The following is a 17041-nucleotide window of genomic DNA, read 5'->3' as shown; positions in this document are numbered from 1 at the left end:
AAGAGACTCGCTTGAGCCCAGGAGTTGGAGGTTGCTGTGAGCTGTGATGCCATGGCACTCTACCAAGGGGGACAGCTTGAGGCTCTGTCTAAAAAAAAAAAACAAAAAACCATATATGGCCACAGGAAAAAAATCCAGAAGCAGAATAGTCTTCTCTTGAGCCAGACCCTGGATTTTCAAATTGCTGTCTCATTGAATTTTTTAGTGGAAAATATTTATTTAATGAATTTATTATTTATAAACTAATGAACATTTTTGAGTATTAGTTCACAATATGGTAAATGTTGGTAGATATAAACCACCTGTACATAAACTCTTTGAAGTTTTAAATATTTAAGCAGGAAATAGGGAGTCCGGAAGGCAAAACGTTTGACAGCTACTGGGCTGCATCATCTTAAAAGTTTTTTCCCTTCCTTATTCAGGATTTTGTTTCTTCTATCCCTTAAGCATGTTGATTACCTAAGGGTTAGTCCTTCAGTCTATATATTATGAAGAAATGGAAGTAAGGATTTAATCCACTCATGATTTCACTTTTCAGAGTATTTTATTTCCAGCAAGGCCAATTTTCCAAGCTTTAGTCCTATGTCCTTATTTGTTAAGTGCTACACATTTTAAGTGTTGTACATTGCCTTCAAATTTAACAAAAGTGGAATCAAATCCTTTGTGTTCTCATGTTTGTTCTTTTTCTTGCTTATATGAATTTCTTACACCGGAATCTATTTTAGTGCTTCACTCCTTTCTAGACCTTTGAATAATGCCCCAGGAACTTTACCGAGGAATCACCTGGGATCTTAGAAAAAATTGAAAGAAAAAATTTTTTTTTTTTTTTTGTCTCAGCTTTTGTCTGAGAGTTTTCATTCTAACAGGCTTTGAGGTACTGGCACTGTTGGTCCTTGGAACTCACTGAGTAGAAAGACCTGCTTTGGAAAACTTTAATTTGGTTAATTCTGTTCTATGTTTTTCTTGTAGTGTATTTTAATTCTTTATATTTGTCAGATTTTATAAGCCACTATTGTCTTACATAGTTAATTTAGGTTTATCCTCATTTACTCTATTTTTTGTTGTTTTTTGCTTCTCTGGCCTTTCATCTGGGATCATTTTTATTTTAGCATTTCCTTGGGGTGGCTCTGCTGTTGATAATTTTTTCCAGTGCTTGCTTGTTTTCTAAAATGGAAATAAAGTACATTTTCAGACAAGCAAACACTGAAATAGGATTGAATTGCAGTTTGCTAGTTACTAATGCTTCTTCGAACAAGTTACTGCGTTGTCCCTGGCTTACGTGTTGTTTCTACTGAGAAGTTAGCTATCAGTTTTAATAAAGTACATTTTCAGACAAGCAAACACTGAAATAGGATTGAATTGCAGTTTGCTAGTTACTAATGTTTCTTTGAACAAGTTACTGCGTTGTCCCTGGCTTACGTGTTGTTTCTACTGAGAAGTTAGCTATCAGTTTTTACTTTTGCTTCTTTGAAGATGAGTTCTTTTTTCATCTGTTCAGTTTTAATATTTTCTATTCTTGATCTTTAGCAGTTTTACTATGATATATCTACATCTGTTTTTATATTTTACTTGGGATTTATAGTGCTTCTTGAATCTGTGGTTTGAGTTTTTAAAAATTTGTTTTGGAAGTAGTTAGCCTTTATTTCTACCTGTGTAGTTCCTACCTCATTCTTTTGTCACCTATGCCTTTTCATCATCTTGTCTCTTTTGCTTTTTTCTATTATTTTCTTCTTTTTGTCTTTTGTACTTCAGTCTGAATATTTTGTTTGACTCATCTTTCTTTCTCTTATCCTCTCTTAATCTGTGTGTAATCTGATATTAAAGCCTTCTAATGAAATCTCAGTTTCAGATACTGTATCTTTTAATTCTTTGGCTTTTGATTCCTTTTAAAACACTCTTCAGAGCTTTGCTGAAATTCTCCATCTTATCCAGTATCTTGAATGTTTTATTGCAGAGTTTCCATCTGATGACTAATATCTGAACTTCCATTTTATTGTCCTCTTGTTTCCTCACCTCTGTTTTTATTTATATGATATGTGGTCTTATATGATATGTGGTTTTGTTTTTTGTAATGCTTGGTCATTTTAAAACTTTATAGCAAAATTAAAACCTAAAAAGTCATGTGTAGAAATGGGAAGGTTTGTGGGCAGTGAACACTTACATACCTTTTACCCACTCAGTATTTACCAAATCATGGGCAATTGCTTCATCTGTACCATACCCATTACTTCTCCCTCCCTGACTGGATTATTCTGAAGCCAATCCAGGTATTATATGTTGTCTGTAGATATTTCAGTATAGTTTTCTTGTTTTTTTTAATTTGTAGAGATGGGGGGCTCATTTTATTGCCCAGGCTGGAGTATGGTGTGCCATTGTAGCTTATCTTATCATAGCTTTGAACTCCTGGGCTCAAGTAATCCACCCATTTTAGCCTCGCTAACAGTTGCTGGGACTGCAGGTGTGTGCTATGAGGCCAGTCTAAAATTTTAGTTTTTTAGTGTAGATGGTGTGCTGTGTTGCCTAGGCTGGTCTGTTAACTGGCCTCAAGCAGTCCTTTTGCCTTGGCTTTTGAAAGTGCTGGGATTGCAGGCATCAAAATAGTTCTTTAAAAGACAAATCTTTTAAGATATATAATGACAATATGATTACCACAGCTAAACAATTAAGAGTAATTTCTCTTTAATATATTTTTTTAAGATGTGGGGATCTTGCTCTTACTCAGGCTGGTCTTGAACTCCTGAGCTCAAGGGATACTCCTACTGTGGCTTCCCAGAGTGCTGAGATTACAGTTGTGGGCCACCACACCCAGCCTGATTAATTTCTTTTTATTTTTTTAACTATTTTTTAAATTGAAGGTTTTTTTTTTTTTTTTTTTTTTTTTTTTAAAGAGATAGGGGCTGTATTGCCTCTGCTGGCTTTGAGCTCCTGGGCTCAAACAGTCCATATGTCACCATACTTGGCTTGGTTTTTTCATTTGTATAATAAGTTTTGAAATTAGGAAGTATGAGTCCTGATTTGTCTTTTCTGAAGATTGTTTTGGTTTTTCAGGGTCACTTGAGATTCCATATGAATTTTAGGGTGAATTTTTCTATTTCTGCGTAAAAGTTGTTGGGATTTTGATAGGGATTGATTTCACTCTCTAGATCACTTTGGTAGTGTTGACATTTCTTGATAAGTATGTTTTGCAATCCATGAACGTGGGATTTTCCTTTTCTGATTGTTACTATTGTATGCAAATGCATCCCATTTTTGTGTTTTGATTTTGTATCCTGCAACTTTGTTGAAATAATTTATTCTAATGGTTCATTTATGGAATTGTTGGGGTTTTCTGTGGGTTCGTGTGATCTGTGAAGAGATAATTTTACTTCTTTTCTTTCTAGGTTCTTTTTCTTGAGAATTAGGCAAGTTAGAGCAGTTGCTCTGACTAGGACTTCCAGTGCTATGTTGAATAGAAGTTGTGAAAGTGGTAACCTTGTCTTGTTCCTGATCTTAGAGGAAAAGCTTTCTTTTAATCTTTCATTATTGAATATGATGTTAGCTGTGCATCTGGAGAGTTCTAGTTCGTCTGGCTCTGACAAAATAACCCTTTACCTTTCTGGCTTTGGGGTGGATATAATGGAGTAAGTTGGAAAGTTTGTGTTGGTTAGGAATTAAGCGGCCATCCTAACACAATTGACACTATTAGAAAAGAAAAAAGGGGGTGGGGGGCAATTAAGCTGCCAGGCGGACCTCTGGTAAAGGTGGGTGTCTGTGTGTTAATCTGTATTCACACATATCCTTTTTACTGAGTGTGTGCCCTTTGTGTTTTGGGTTAGGGAAGGATATGATTGTTGTAGCCATTCTGTTCCTTGTGCTTTTAGGTACTGTCATGGCTGGGGAAGAAAAACTAGCATTGTGTACTATGGTCCTTCTCCTTCTTGAAATCATTCAGTCGAAGAGCTTATTATTAGTTGGTACATCATCTTATCCCCTAACTACATCTTACTTTGTCCAGGTTGCTAGATTTTGTTGTCAGGGTCTTCTCCCTGATGGTTGGTGATACCTTTGGCATTCAGGGCCTCAGTGATTTAGGTCCCAAAATCTTGATCTTCAGTACAGGTGCTATTGTAAGTGTTTTGCATATACTTTTGTACTTTTGCATATACCTGTCCCTTTTTCTTCTTTCCCTGGCCATGAGAATTTTTGTTTTTATCCCTCCTGGGCTACTCATAAATATCAGAGAGGTATCATCTAACCTTCTACTTGGGCTACCAGCATTTCTGGAGCTGAGAGTAGAGGAAGAGTGCCATAAGTCTCAGTATTGAGTGTATAGTTTGATCATATACGAGATGTGTTTCTAAAATTGTGGCTGTCAGCTCCTGGGTGCTGGACTGGTACTGCTATGTGGTCTGTTAATAACTGAGTCTCACAACAGGAGGTGACTGGACAAGTGAGCAAGTGAAGCTTCATCTGTGTGTACAGCTACTTCCCATCATTCTCATCGCTGCCTGAGTTCTGCCTCTTGTCAGATTCCCCTTATCCTCCCATCCACAGAAAAATTGTCTTCCATAAAACTAGTCCATGATGCCAGAAAGGTTGGGAATTGCAGTTTTAAAACACAAATTGACCTCATGTACAGTTGGCCAATAGAGGGAAGATTTTGTTGTAATGGAACATCCTGATTCATATGAAGTTCCTCCCCTCAGATTAGAATTCACAGAACCAGAGAAACCTTATTGAGATTAAAGAGAGACCCTAGATTGCTGTAGGGGACCGAAAAAAAAAAAAAAAACAACACAGTAAAAAAGCTGAAATTCCTCAGAAATGCCTTGTTTTAAAGCATACAATGATTGGTTTGGTGGCTGCAAGGACTCTTATGTTTTCTCCTTTGTAAAGCTATGTGGGAAAGCTGAACAAGGTGAAAGGCATTAAAACGATGAATTCATGAGCATGGTTTCTTTCCATTTTTAATTCGTTGGTCAGTCTTTTAATTAGAACTGAATGTTCTTAAGCATCTTCTTATGAAAAGGGGAAGCATGGCTTTTGGCTGTAGGCACCATCTTTCAGTTAATTCACACAAAGGGAAAGAGATAATTTTGGTACCCCGTACATGTTCTCTAGGCCTTTTAGAAAACACAGAATTGTTCCTTTGGCCACATACCTACAAGAAAGGTGATACTATAGACATCAAAGGAATGGGTATTGTTCAAAAAGGTATGCCACACAAATGTTACATGGTAAAACCAGAAGAGCCTACAATGTAACCCAGCATGCTGTTGGCATTGTTATAAACAAACACATCAAGGGCTGGGTGGCGCCCATAGCTTAGTGGGTAGGGCGCCAGCCACATGCATTGAGGCTGGCAGGTTTGAATCCTGCCCGGGCCTGCTAAACAACAATGATGACTGCAACAAAAAAATAGCCAGGCGTTGTAGTGGGCACCTCTAGTCTCAGCTAGTTGGGAGGCTGAGGCAAGAGAATTGCTTAAGCCCAAGATTTTGAGGTGGTTGTGAGCTGTGATGCCATGGCACTCTGCCAAGGGTGACATAGACTCTGTCTCCAAAAAAAAAAAAAAGGCAAGGGCAAGATTCTTGCCAAGAGTAGTAATATGTTCATTAATGTTCGTATTGAGCATATTAAGTCCTTTAAGAGCTGAGATAGCTTCCTGAAGCAGTGAGGGAAAATGATCAGAAAAGGAAGAAAGTCAAAGAGAAAGATACCTGCATTCAATTAAAGTGCCAGTCTACTCCACCCAGAGAAGCACACTCTGTGAAACCCAGCGGAAAGGAGCCTTAGCTGCCGGAACCTATTCCCTATGAATTCATGGTGTAATAGGTATGCCACATAGCACCTGTGACAACCGGTAGGCAGGAATGTATAGTCCTGGAACCTATTCTCTATGAATTCGTTCACAGCCAATGGAAAGGACCCTGAGCTGTTGGAACTTCTTTCTTATGAATTCATGGCATAATAGGTACAAAAAATAAAAAGCTACTGTAAGAAAATTTCTCTCCCAAAGAAATATTTAAAACAAATTTTAATAGTTTACTTAAAAAAGAAAAAATGAAGTGTGGACCTCATGGTCTAGAGCTGCAGAGGTTTGATTGCCGCTGGTTAGTAATATGTTTATTTTAAATCAGATTATTAATTTTGTCCGTGCTCTTGGGTGTAAAATTTCATAGGTTTTGAGTAGTCTGCTTCTAACCTTATTTAGAAGCTACTTCTTCTATTTTTAGTAGAGATGGGATCTTGCTTTGCTCAGGCTGGTCTCCACCTCCTGAACTCAGGCGATCCACTTGCCTGGGCCTCTCAGAATACCAGGATTATAGATGTGAGCCACTGTGCCCGGCCTCTAGTTAAATTTTTTGAGTTATACTATATTCTTATAAACTACCCAGGAATAAGGGATACAAATGGTTTGTTATTTTAAACTGTCTCTGTTTTTTTTTTGAGCTACTTGGACTCAGGCCGTGTATAGTGACTCATGCTTATAAATCCTAGCATGCTGGGAGGCTGAGGTGGGTGAATTGCTTGAGCTCAGGGGTTAGAGCCTGAGCAAGAGTGAGACCCCCATCTCTAAAAATAGCCATGTGTTGTGGAAGGCATCTGGGCTCCTAGCTACTTGCAAGGCTGAAACAGGAGGATTACTTAAACCCAGGAGTTTGGGGTTGTCATGAGCTATAACACCGTGGCAGTCTACTGAGGGTGACAAGTGAGACTCTGTTGTCCCTCCCTCCTCCCCCCAAAAAATACGTGGTCTCACTTTATTGCCCAGGTTAGAATGCCGGAATATGATCATAGCTCACTGCAGCCTTTGATCTCCTGGGCTTGTGCAATCCTCCTGCCTCAGCCTCTTAAGGACTTGGACTATAGGGATGAGCCACCATGCTCAGTTATTTTCTTCTTCTTTTTTCTTTTTTTTAGAGAGAGCTGTCTCACTATGTTGCCTAGGCTGCTTTTAAACTTCTAGTTTCAAGGGATCCTCCTCCTCAGTTGCTGAGAGATGATAAGTGTGAGCCACTGTGCCCAGCCTTAAACTTTTTTTTAAATTTCAGCCCCCAAGTAGGTATAGTATGTATTTTGTTCATCAGAAATAACTTTTGGATAGTTTGTTCTATTTCTTTTGTGTATTGCTTTAATTTTTAGGAAATAATGTGTGTTATTTTAAAGGTCAAATGGTTTTACAAGGCTTGTAACAAAAAACAGTCTCTTACTGTTGGCCTACCCTTCTCTCCTTAAGGTAATCACTGTCTATTTTATCTGATTGCTCCCCCCCAGTTTTTACTTTTGTCTAAACAATAAGAGTACATAGGGTGAGAGAGGAGAGGTGGCTCATGCCCGTAATCCTAGCACTCTGGGAAGCTGAGGAGGGAGGATCCCTTGAGCTCAGGAATTCAAGCCCAGCCTAAGCAAGAGAAGGACCCTGTCTCTACTAAAAAAAATAGAAAGATTAGCTGGGCGTTATGGTGGGTGACTGTAACCCTATCTGTATGGGAGGCTGAGGCAAGAAAGTCATTTGAAACCAGGAGTTTGAGGTTGCTGTGAGCTAGGCTGATACCATGACACTCTAGTGTGAGAGAGACTCTGTCTCAAAAAAAAAAAAAAAAAGGTGTGTGTGTGTGTATAAAGTGAATAGGATGAGAAAATAAACAATTCAGATAATTTTAAAAGCTGATATCACAGACATTACAAATCTAGAAAAATAACAGTACAGTGAGAACTTCTATAATTGACCATCTCCCTACATTGACTACTTCAAGTAGGCCCTAATTTTCATAGGCCGGACATGCACCACATGTACATATCAGTATAGCAGGCTTAGTTCCTTATGTTTACCTCTATATGTTGACCAGTTAGTTATGGTCCCTTGGGTGGTCAACTTAGAGTTTCTACTGTACTTTTAAAAAGCAAAGTGCTTAAGACATCTCCATAATGCTTTTTCCTGTATATTTTGGCTATATACTCTTCTATCACCTCTTTGTATCATGTTGGCTGTGTACATTCCTGATGAAGAGAGAAATTCTACTTGAAAGAATATTAAAACCCCCACTTACAATTTTGTACATGAAAAGATTACATTTTCCTACAGACTAGCTTCTATTTCTGTCCGTTTCAAATCCATTTTTCCTCCATTGTTAAAATACCCCTGGTGCCAGGCATTATGCTATATACAAAAGAGTAATCTTACAACATTTTCTGTTACATTTTTTTTTTTATTAAATCATAGCTGTGTACGTTAATGCAATCATGGGGTACAATGTGCTGGTTTTTTATACAATTTGAAATATTTTCATCAAACTGGTTAACATAGCCTTCACGGCATTTTCTGTTACATATTTTAAGCAGAACTTCTCAACCATAGCACTATTGACATGCTCATCAGGAGGCATAGTCATCCTGTAATGATTATAGGATACTTTGATACTGTCATACACTTCTGGTTCTGCACCTCTGTTTCACAATCAAGGTGAGTTATCTCACTAAGTGATAGGGAAGAGTATTCCTGGAAGCCATTTCTATACTAGAACAGCTGGCAGTAATTCACTATACATAGAAATAACCTGAAATCATATAAATATATCCTGATATATCCCCCAACTGAATATATCCCTGATGACCTTCCCTGGATTTCAGAATTGCAGAGAATATTTAACAGCATGTGAAGTGCAGAGCAATAGAGGAGAAGTCTGGAGTAGAAAGAGACAGTGTGGTTTCACCAGTCAGCCTTTGAGAGACCCCAGCTGGAGAAGGGGCAAAGCTAATTAAAAGAAGTTTAGAGAGGTGGTTGATGTGGAGCCACTGAATAAATAGTTCAGGACAAGAGCTAGGATTTTTAAGGCTAAAACAAAAGGAGCATCCAGACTGGGGTTGGGAGTCATGCCTATAATCCTAGCATTCTGGGAAGCCAAGGTTGGATAGCTTGAGCTCAGGAGTTCCAGACCAACTTGAGCAAAAATGAGACCCCATCTTTACTAAAAATAGAAAAATTAGTAGGGTGTAATGGTGGGGTGCCTATAGTTACAGCTACTGGGGAGGCTGAGGCAGGAAGATCACTTGAGCTTGGGAGGTTGCTGTGAGCTAAGGTGATGCCATGGTTCTAGTGTAGGCAGCAGAGTTGAGATGCTGTCTCAGGGAAAAAAAAGGATTAAATTATTTCTTTTTTGTTTGTTTTTGAGACAGAGTCTCATCCTGTTACCTTGGTAGAATGCTGTGGCATCATAGCTCACAGCAACCTTTAATTCTGGGTTTAAGCTATTCTCTTGCCTCAGCCTCTTGAGTAGCTGGGACTACAGGTACCCGCCACAATGCCTAGCTATTTTTTGTTGCAGTTGCCACTGCTGTTTTAACTGACTGGGGCCAGGTTCGAAACCCCCCCCCCCCGCCCCAACCTTGGTATGTGAGGCTAGCCCCCTACACACTGAGCCTCAGGTGCCACCCATTAAATTATTTCTTGATAGACATTTTCTTTTCTTTTCTCTCTCTCTTTTTTTTTTTGGTGACAGTCTCACTATGTCGCCCTTGGTAGAGTGCCTTGGCATCACAGCACCCAGAAACCTCAAACTCTTGGATATAAGTGATTCTATTGCCTCAGCCTCCCAAGTAGCTGGGACTACAGGTGCCCCCCACAATGCTTGGCCATTTTTCTGCTGTAGTTGTCATTGTTGTTTTAGCAGGCCTGGGCAGGGTTCGAACCCACCAGCCCCGGTGTATGTGGCCAGCACCCTAACCACTAAGCTACAGGTACTGAGCCTTGATGGACATTTACAACTGTTGACTTCTATGAAAGATCTGTTGGTCTCTTGACTTCCTCCTTTGGAGGCGAATTCCCTCTTTTAGCCATGCCATAATCTTCTAATCTTTTTTTAAATTAGTATTGTGTATATTAGGACATTGCACACATTGTTTGTTCACTGCCGAACTAGGTAGTATACTGTAATTATATTCCCTGACTTGTACAGTTTTTTTTTTTACTTCTATAAGTAGTAGGTGCCATGGTTATGTTAGTGCATGTTTATTTTCATCTGCATCTAATTCTTCTGCGGGATTTAAGTATTTAAAATTCTTTACTGTAAAAGTAAAAATTCTTTTCATTTAAATCAAATGTAAATTACATGTCCATTTCCCCCACATTGGAACTATCTTACTTAGAGCTCTTTATTTTCTTGCTCCCATCTGAAGTAGCGTTGTTGGGATTCTACACATGGTAATCATCCAGGGATTTCCTTTCACATCATCCTGGAGTTTTCCTTTAAACACGGACTTCTTTACCTAGAATGCTTTAATCTCTTCTTCTCTTTTGTAATGCGTGATTTGTTGATTAAGAATTAATTACCCCTCCTGGCCTAGTATGGTGAGGCACACCTGTAATCTCATCTATTTGGGAGGCTGAGACAGGAGAATCACTTCAGCTCAGGAGTTTGAAGCTGTAGTGCACCATGGTTGTACTGTGAGTAGTCATTATACTACAGCCCAGGAACATAGTGAAGCCTTAGAAAGAACCACTTACCCCTCTCACATAGTCTTCTTGACTTACTATTTTAAGGTGAGTTATCCTGTATTATTTGCTATATAACACCCAACTTGGTGTCTTCTTGGCGCTTACCACAATATGTATTCATATTTTTATTTACTCCTTTACCCCTTTTGGTCCTTGCTCTTCATTTCTAGACTTAAGTTCCTTGATCTGGCGACCGTTGTTTCATTCACTATGATATGTATATCCGGTGCCTGACACATAAAATGTTCAACAAATGTAAATGAATGGATAAAGATTACTTCTGGACTCATGAAGTTAAATGCCACGGATTATCTGTTTTATTGCTTTTCATATGTTTAGCATGGAGTTGGCAGACTGTGGCCTGTGAGCCAAATCTGACCAGCTTCTTGTTTTTATAACTTGGTCATGCTCATTTGTTTACATATTGCCAATGACTACTTTCAGAGTACAAGAGCAGAATTACATAATTGTGACAGACCATGTGACCTTCAAAACCTAAAATATTTACTTTTCTTTACAGAAAAAATTGCCAATTCCTGATCTTGTATAATCAAACATTTTATATTAGAAGACTTACTGAACTATTAACCAAATTATGCATTTCTTTATACAGCTTCTCTTCTCAGTTAACTTTAGATTCATTATATAATGGCACATACGATATATAAAAAGTCAGCATGTCAGTCAGAGTCTAGTCAGGGAATTAAAGAGAAAATTTAATAAAGGGAAATAATTACACAGATCTTAAGTGTTTAAAGAGCAAAGAGGAAACCTGAATGGAAGCCAGTCCTCCCTAAAGCTGGGGAAAAAAAGGAAAAGAGGGTTGTTAGAATCTAATAACCTAATAACTTAAAAGAAGACCCAAGAAAGGAAAGCCAATCAAGCTGTGTCTTTATGGAAGATACACTGGCCAGTACTACTGGTCTTAGAGGACTATCATGAGACTAGTTCCTGGGATATAAACTTAGTAAACTGGAGAGTGGAATCATTACTGCTTCTGGGTGATGCTTTCAGATATAGCAAGCTAACAAGTCCTTGGTCTCTTTTCCTGCATTCCAGTCTTCTTCTAGTGCCCTATAGACACTAGAGGAGAAGGAAGATTTTCTGTAACAGGAAGCCAGCTAGAAATGAAAAATATAGCTTGCAGGATCCCAGCCCCAGCATCACAAAGCATAGAACAGAAAGACAGATTTGGAGATGACAGATTATACCAGAATAACTGGTAAAGTGCCCCTCCCCAATTATATGTGTCAAAAATCTAAAGCTCAAATCAGTCATTAATTATTTTCTTTGGTGAAAGCAAAAGAATAATTTCTTATAATGTTTGCATTTGTAAGTCTGGGCTTACAAAGTAACAAGTATTGGTTCTTTTACTAGTTTAGTATTTGTTGATAATTAAAATTCTTTTTTCTACTTTATTTCAGTATCAGATATAGAAGGTGGTGATGGACTGCAGCTGAGGAAGGAACATACTCTCAAAATATTTGCTTATATCAATTCTTGGACACAGAGGTATGTATCTTAAGGTATTTTGAAGATTAATTTTGTTTCTTAAATTGCCATTCTTTATCTTCAAATTCACCTTTTAAGAAGTTTAAGTAGTCATTACATGACAGATTGTCAATATTTATTAAATCTTCTAACCTCCTTACTCATGGGGTCGATCATGATTCTGTTTTTAAAACATGAACATAAAAATTGATTTTTTTCTTTGTGTGTGTGTGTGTGTGTGTGTATGTATGTGAGGGAGAGGGAGAGTGAGTGAGTGTCTTAACACTTTTGTACTAGGCTAGAGTACCATGACTTCAGCCTATCTCCGAGCATCAACCTAAACCTTCTGGGTTTAAGCAGTCCTGTCTCAAGTAGCTAGGACTACAGGTTCCCATCGTAACACTGGTCAAATTTTTCTATTTTTAGTAGAGAACAGTGTCTTGCTTTTGCTCAGGCTGGTCTGGAACTCCCGAGCTCAAGTGACCTGACCCTCCAGCCTCATCCTCCCAGAGTGCTAGGATTACAGGCACGAGCCACAGCACGTGTCTTGATTTTTTCCTTTTATCTTCTCCTTCATTATAAGAGTGACTGAGATTCTGAAAAATAATAGATTAAAGAATTTTTATGGCCTATCTAGAGACTTGTAATAAACACAATCATTAAAATAAATTACTATTGCAGTGGGGACACTTTGAAGACCTCTTGCTATTTGTTTCTTTTCTTATGTTTTATTAGACTGATTTCTAAGAAATATGTATATCGAAAATATGGAGAATAAAACTTTAGAGGACACATTGTTAATATAATCCAAGTGTATAACAAGGATTTGCAAATTTCTATTTCTCAATATGATTTTAGGGGGTCATGGCTAGTAATTTTTTTTTTTTTTTTTTTGGAGACAGAGTCTTTGTCATCCTAGGTAGTATGCGGTAACATCTTAGCTCACAGCAACCTCAGACTCTGGCTCAAACAATCCTCTTGCCTTAGCTGCCCAAGTAGCTGTGACTACAGGTGCCTACCACAACGCCCAACTGTTTTTATTTATTTATTTATTGTTTTTTTTTTTTTTGAGACAGCGTCTCACTGTGTTGCCCTTGGTAGACTGTCATGGCATCACAGCTCACAGCAACCTAAAACTCCTGGGTTTAAGCGATTCTCTTGCCTCAGCCTCCCAAGTACCTGGGACTACAGTAGCTCTCCGCAATGCCTGGCTGTTTTTTTTTGTTGTTGTTGTCATTGTTGCTTAGCAGGCCTTGGCTCGGTTTGAACCCACCAGCCCCAGTACAGTTGGGGAATTAAAGAGAAATTATAACCACTGAGCTATGGGTGCTGAGACGCCGGACTGTTTTGAATAGAGAGGAGGTCTCGCTCTTGCTCAGGCTGGTCTGGAACTCCTGAGCTAAGTAGTCCACTCAACCTCGGCCTCCCAGAGTGCTAGGATTATAGGTGTGAGTTATTGTACCTACCCTTATAATTATTTTTTCCTCCTTGAATAAATGAAATGAAAATAATAGGTTTTTTTTTTAAAACTTTGTACCTGTTCAGAGTTCTTGGTCCTTCTAAACTTTGTGTACCTAAGAATGTTTGAGGCATGGAATGCAGCGATTAATGAACATGTTAAATGTAGTGTTATGTAAATGTATGTTCTAAGGTATGCACTCTAGCTGATCATGAAGAGTTTAGCAGAATAGTTTTAAGTATCATTTGCTCTGCAATGGTATCCGTTTTTGTTTTAGTTTTTTTGCTTTTCTCTTGATAAAATTGATAGACTCTTTTGTTCCAAAAGAATTTGTAGGTTTTATTGAAAACTTGTGTGCCATCATTATTGGCATTTTTTTTTCTAAAAAAATGTTAGAAACTTTTAACTTTTTAATTAAAGTTAGCAGTGGGCTTGGCGCCTGTGGCTCAAGTGGCTAAGGCGCCAGCCATGTACACCTAAGGTGGCGGGTTCGAATCCAGCCTCGGCCTGCCAAACAACAATGACGGCTGCAACCAAAAAATAGCCAGGCGTTGTGGCGGGTGCCTGTAGTCCCAGCTACTTGGGAGGCTGAGGCAAGAGACTCGCTTGAGCCCAGGAGTTGAGGTTGCTGTGAGCTGTGATGCCATAGCACTCTACCCAGGGGGAGAGCTTGAGGCTCTGTCTCAAAAAAAAAAAAGTTAGCAATGGTTATTTTTTTCATTATGTGTGAAATAGAAGAAAGAATATAATATTAATATGTTTGTGATTTAAAATTAAGATGAAGTGATTTGATGAGAAACGTTGCATCTCAGTCATAAATTTGGATTTATAACTATAGGTAGGTGGCAAAATGTTATACTAGGAAAAAAGACACACTTTTTTTTTTTTTTTGGAGACAGAGTCTCAAGCTGTCACCCTGGATAGAATGCCGTGGCGTTACAACTCACAACAGCCTCAAACTCTTGGGCTTAAGCAGTTCTCTTGCCTCAGCCTCCCAAGTAGCTGGTACTGCAGGTGCCGGTCACAATGCCCCACTGTTTTTTTGTTGCACTTGTTGTTTTAGCTGGCCTGGATCAAGTTCAAACTCGCCACCCTTGGTGTATGTGACTGGTGCCCTACCTGCTGAGCTATGGACACTGCCCAAGACACAGTTCTAATCTGTGCTGTGACACTGAAATCCAGAGAAATAAAATTATTTTCTTGAAGTTCAGTGCTAGTTATTGATAGAATTGGGGTTGGAGTTTTATTTTGCCATTCCTAGTCCACTTTTATTCTAGATGCTTATTCTTAATCCTAATTTTAAGAAGTTTTGACCTGGAGTCAGTGGATGAGAATGAAATTATAAAGCAAATTTCAGTATGTACCGTTTTAGGCAAAAATTCATAGGTTTCATGAGAATATTAAAGTGTTTATCCCAAGCTGTAGGGAGCATCTGCTTTACTTCATGCTGTTTCAGAGGGTAGTTATTAAAAATAGGGTATTGGAGCCATGTAGACATGAGTTCCAGTCTTCCTTGATCACCTGTGAAATTAATTTTACAGTTAACTTCTGTAAACTCTCATTTTGTTCCTGAAAATAGAATATCTTCATGAGGTTGTAAGGAAACAAAGTTCTTAGTACAGTATTTGATAAAAGAACTTAATAAATGCTTGTTTTACAATTGTTAAAGTCCATTTTTTTTTTTTTTTTTTTTTTGGAAACAGAGTTTCACTGTGTTGCCCTTGGTAGAATACCGTGGCTTCACAGCTCACAGCAACCTGTAACTCTCTTGGGCTTAAGCGATTCTCTTGCCTCAGCCTCCCAAGTAGCTGGGACTACAGGTGCCTGCCACAACGTCTGGCTAGTTTTTGGTTGTAGTTGCCATTGTTGTTTGACAGGCCCTGGGCCGAGTTCAAACCCACCAGCTCTGGTGTACATGGCTGGCGCCCTAGTTGCTGAGCTACAAGTGCCAAGCCTAAGGTCTATTTTGGAAAATGAAATAGAAATTGAAGCGTAAACTATAATAAAGCAAGAAGGGCCAAACTGCAAAACAGTTTGTAACATATATAACTTTGTTCACATGTCAGTATCCATGAACAGTTTTTAGCTAGTAGTAGTAAAAGTAGAATGCTACTGTTATAATTGTTTGTGTTGATAGAGGAGGAAGAGTAAAAATATTTAGTTGGATCATAATGCTTTGTGGTAAGAGTCTTTGCCTGTAGTCCCAGCTACTTGGGAGGCTGAGGCAGGAGAATCGCCTCAGCCCAGGAGTTGGAGATTGCTATGACCTGTGACTCCACAGCACTCTACCAAGGACAATAAAGTGAGACTCTGTCTCTTAAAAAAAGAGTCTTTGCCTATTTTCTCCTCTCCACATCTCCTAAATTATTTTTGTAAGCATCAGAAAATATTGTTGCCTAGATTAGATTATGGTTCTTCTAGGTGATAAATAGCTATTAAGAAAACACAGTTAAGGAATTCTTTTTTTTTTTTTTTTTTGCAGTTTTTGGCTGGGGCTGGGCTTGAACCTGCCACCTCTGGTATATGGGGCTGGTGTCCTACTCCTTTGAGCCACAGGTGTTGCCCTAGTTAAAGAATTCTTAACTTGGGTCCCATGGACCAAGACAGTCCATAAATGATGCTTAGTGTGGTAATGAACCCATGACATTTCACACAAAATGTTGTTTATGATTCCTAGGAAAAGAGTGTTCAATATAGCTTTCATAAAATTATTAATGGAAGATTATCAGTGGTTAAGAATTCTTTTGTGGGCTTGGTGTGGTGGCTCATGCCAATAGTTCCAGCACTTAAAGAGGCTGAGGTGGGAGGATTGTTCGAGCCCAGGACTTCCCAGTTGTAGGGAGCTGTGATCATGCCTTCAAACTCTAGCCTGGGCAACAGTGTGAGACCCCAATTCTTTAAAAACAGAAATTCTGGTATGATGACTAGAATGTAAGTAAAGGCAAGGGTTCATTTAAAAAATAGTATGTTGACAAGATTTAATATTTATAAGTATTGTAACAATTTTTTTATTTCGTCTTGCCACCATAAAAAGAATATTTTTTCTTATTTAAATGAGTTTCTTATTTAAATGAATTTCTTATTTCTTATTTAAATGAATTTAATATTCACTATTAAAAAACCAAAAAACCTTTAAGAAAATATAATACAAGTTAAAAAAATCCCCAAACAACATGACACCATCTAAAGTAACAATTGCTAACTTTTTGTGTATATCCATGTTATGAGATTGTGAATAGTAAGTATAATTGAAAATTTTATAAAAATGTGGTTTTACTATGTTTATGTTTTCTAATCTGATCTTCTATATTCAGTTTACTGTGGTCAGTCTTTCCATGTCATCAGATATTATCTATGTCTTCATTTGTAATTGCTGCGTAGCAGTCATATAGTTACAACTCTTTGTTTTGTCTGTAAAATTAGGGTAGTTAGCACGTGTTGGTTTAATAGATTATCATTTTATTAATGTCACCTTAGTGACTGGGAATGGTACAGGAAGAAAGCTAATTCAGAGGATGAAGAGAGAAAAGAATTAGAGAATAAATTGAAGACTATAAATTACAAAAAAGAGCATCTAAGGATATGAAGGGAATGTTGTATATAACAAAAGTGCT

The 17041-nt window shown here is 38.1% G+C and overlaps 1 protein-coding gene across 4 annotated transcripts in view; it reads left to right on the top strand.

Annotated features, from left to right (window-relative positions):
- USP34 (ubiquitin specific peptidase 34) overlaps window positions 1-17041 on the top strand; it is a 255697-nt gene that overhangs the window by 23876 nt on the left and 214780 nt on the right. For 3 of the 4 annotated variants that reach the window (XM_012804030.2, XM_023512069.1, XM_023512070.1), the window contains exon 1: window positions 11841-11989. Coding sequence is in view for 1 of the 4 variants with exons in the window: in XM_023512071.1 (XP_023367839.1) it covers window positions 11902-11989 (88 nt within the window). In the remaining 3 variants the exon portion in view is untranslated. Of the gene's footprint in view, window positions 1-11840; window positions 11990-17041 lie in introns of those variants that run through there. The other variant, XM_023512071.1, reaches the window with a different exon arrangement.

The sequence above is a fragment of the Otolemur garnettii genome, unplaced genomic scaffold (assembly GCF_000181295.1).
Source record: "Otolemur garnettii isolate 467f Iridium unplaced genomic scaffold, OtoGar3 scaffold00024, whole genome shotgun sequence".
Lineage (NCBI taxonomy): Eukaryota > Metazoa > Chordata > Mammalia > Primates > Galagidae > Otolemur > Otolemur garnettii.
Note: the sequence above shows the minus strand (reverse complement) of the source record. Positions and strands in the feature narration are given on the sequence as shown.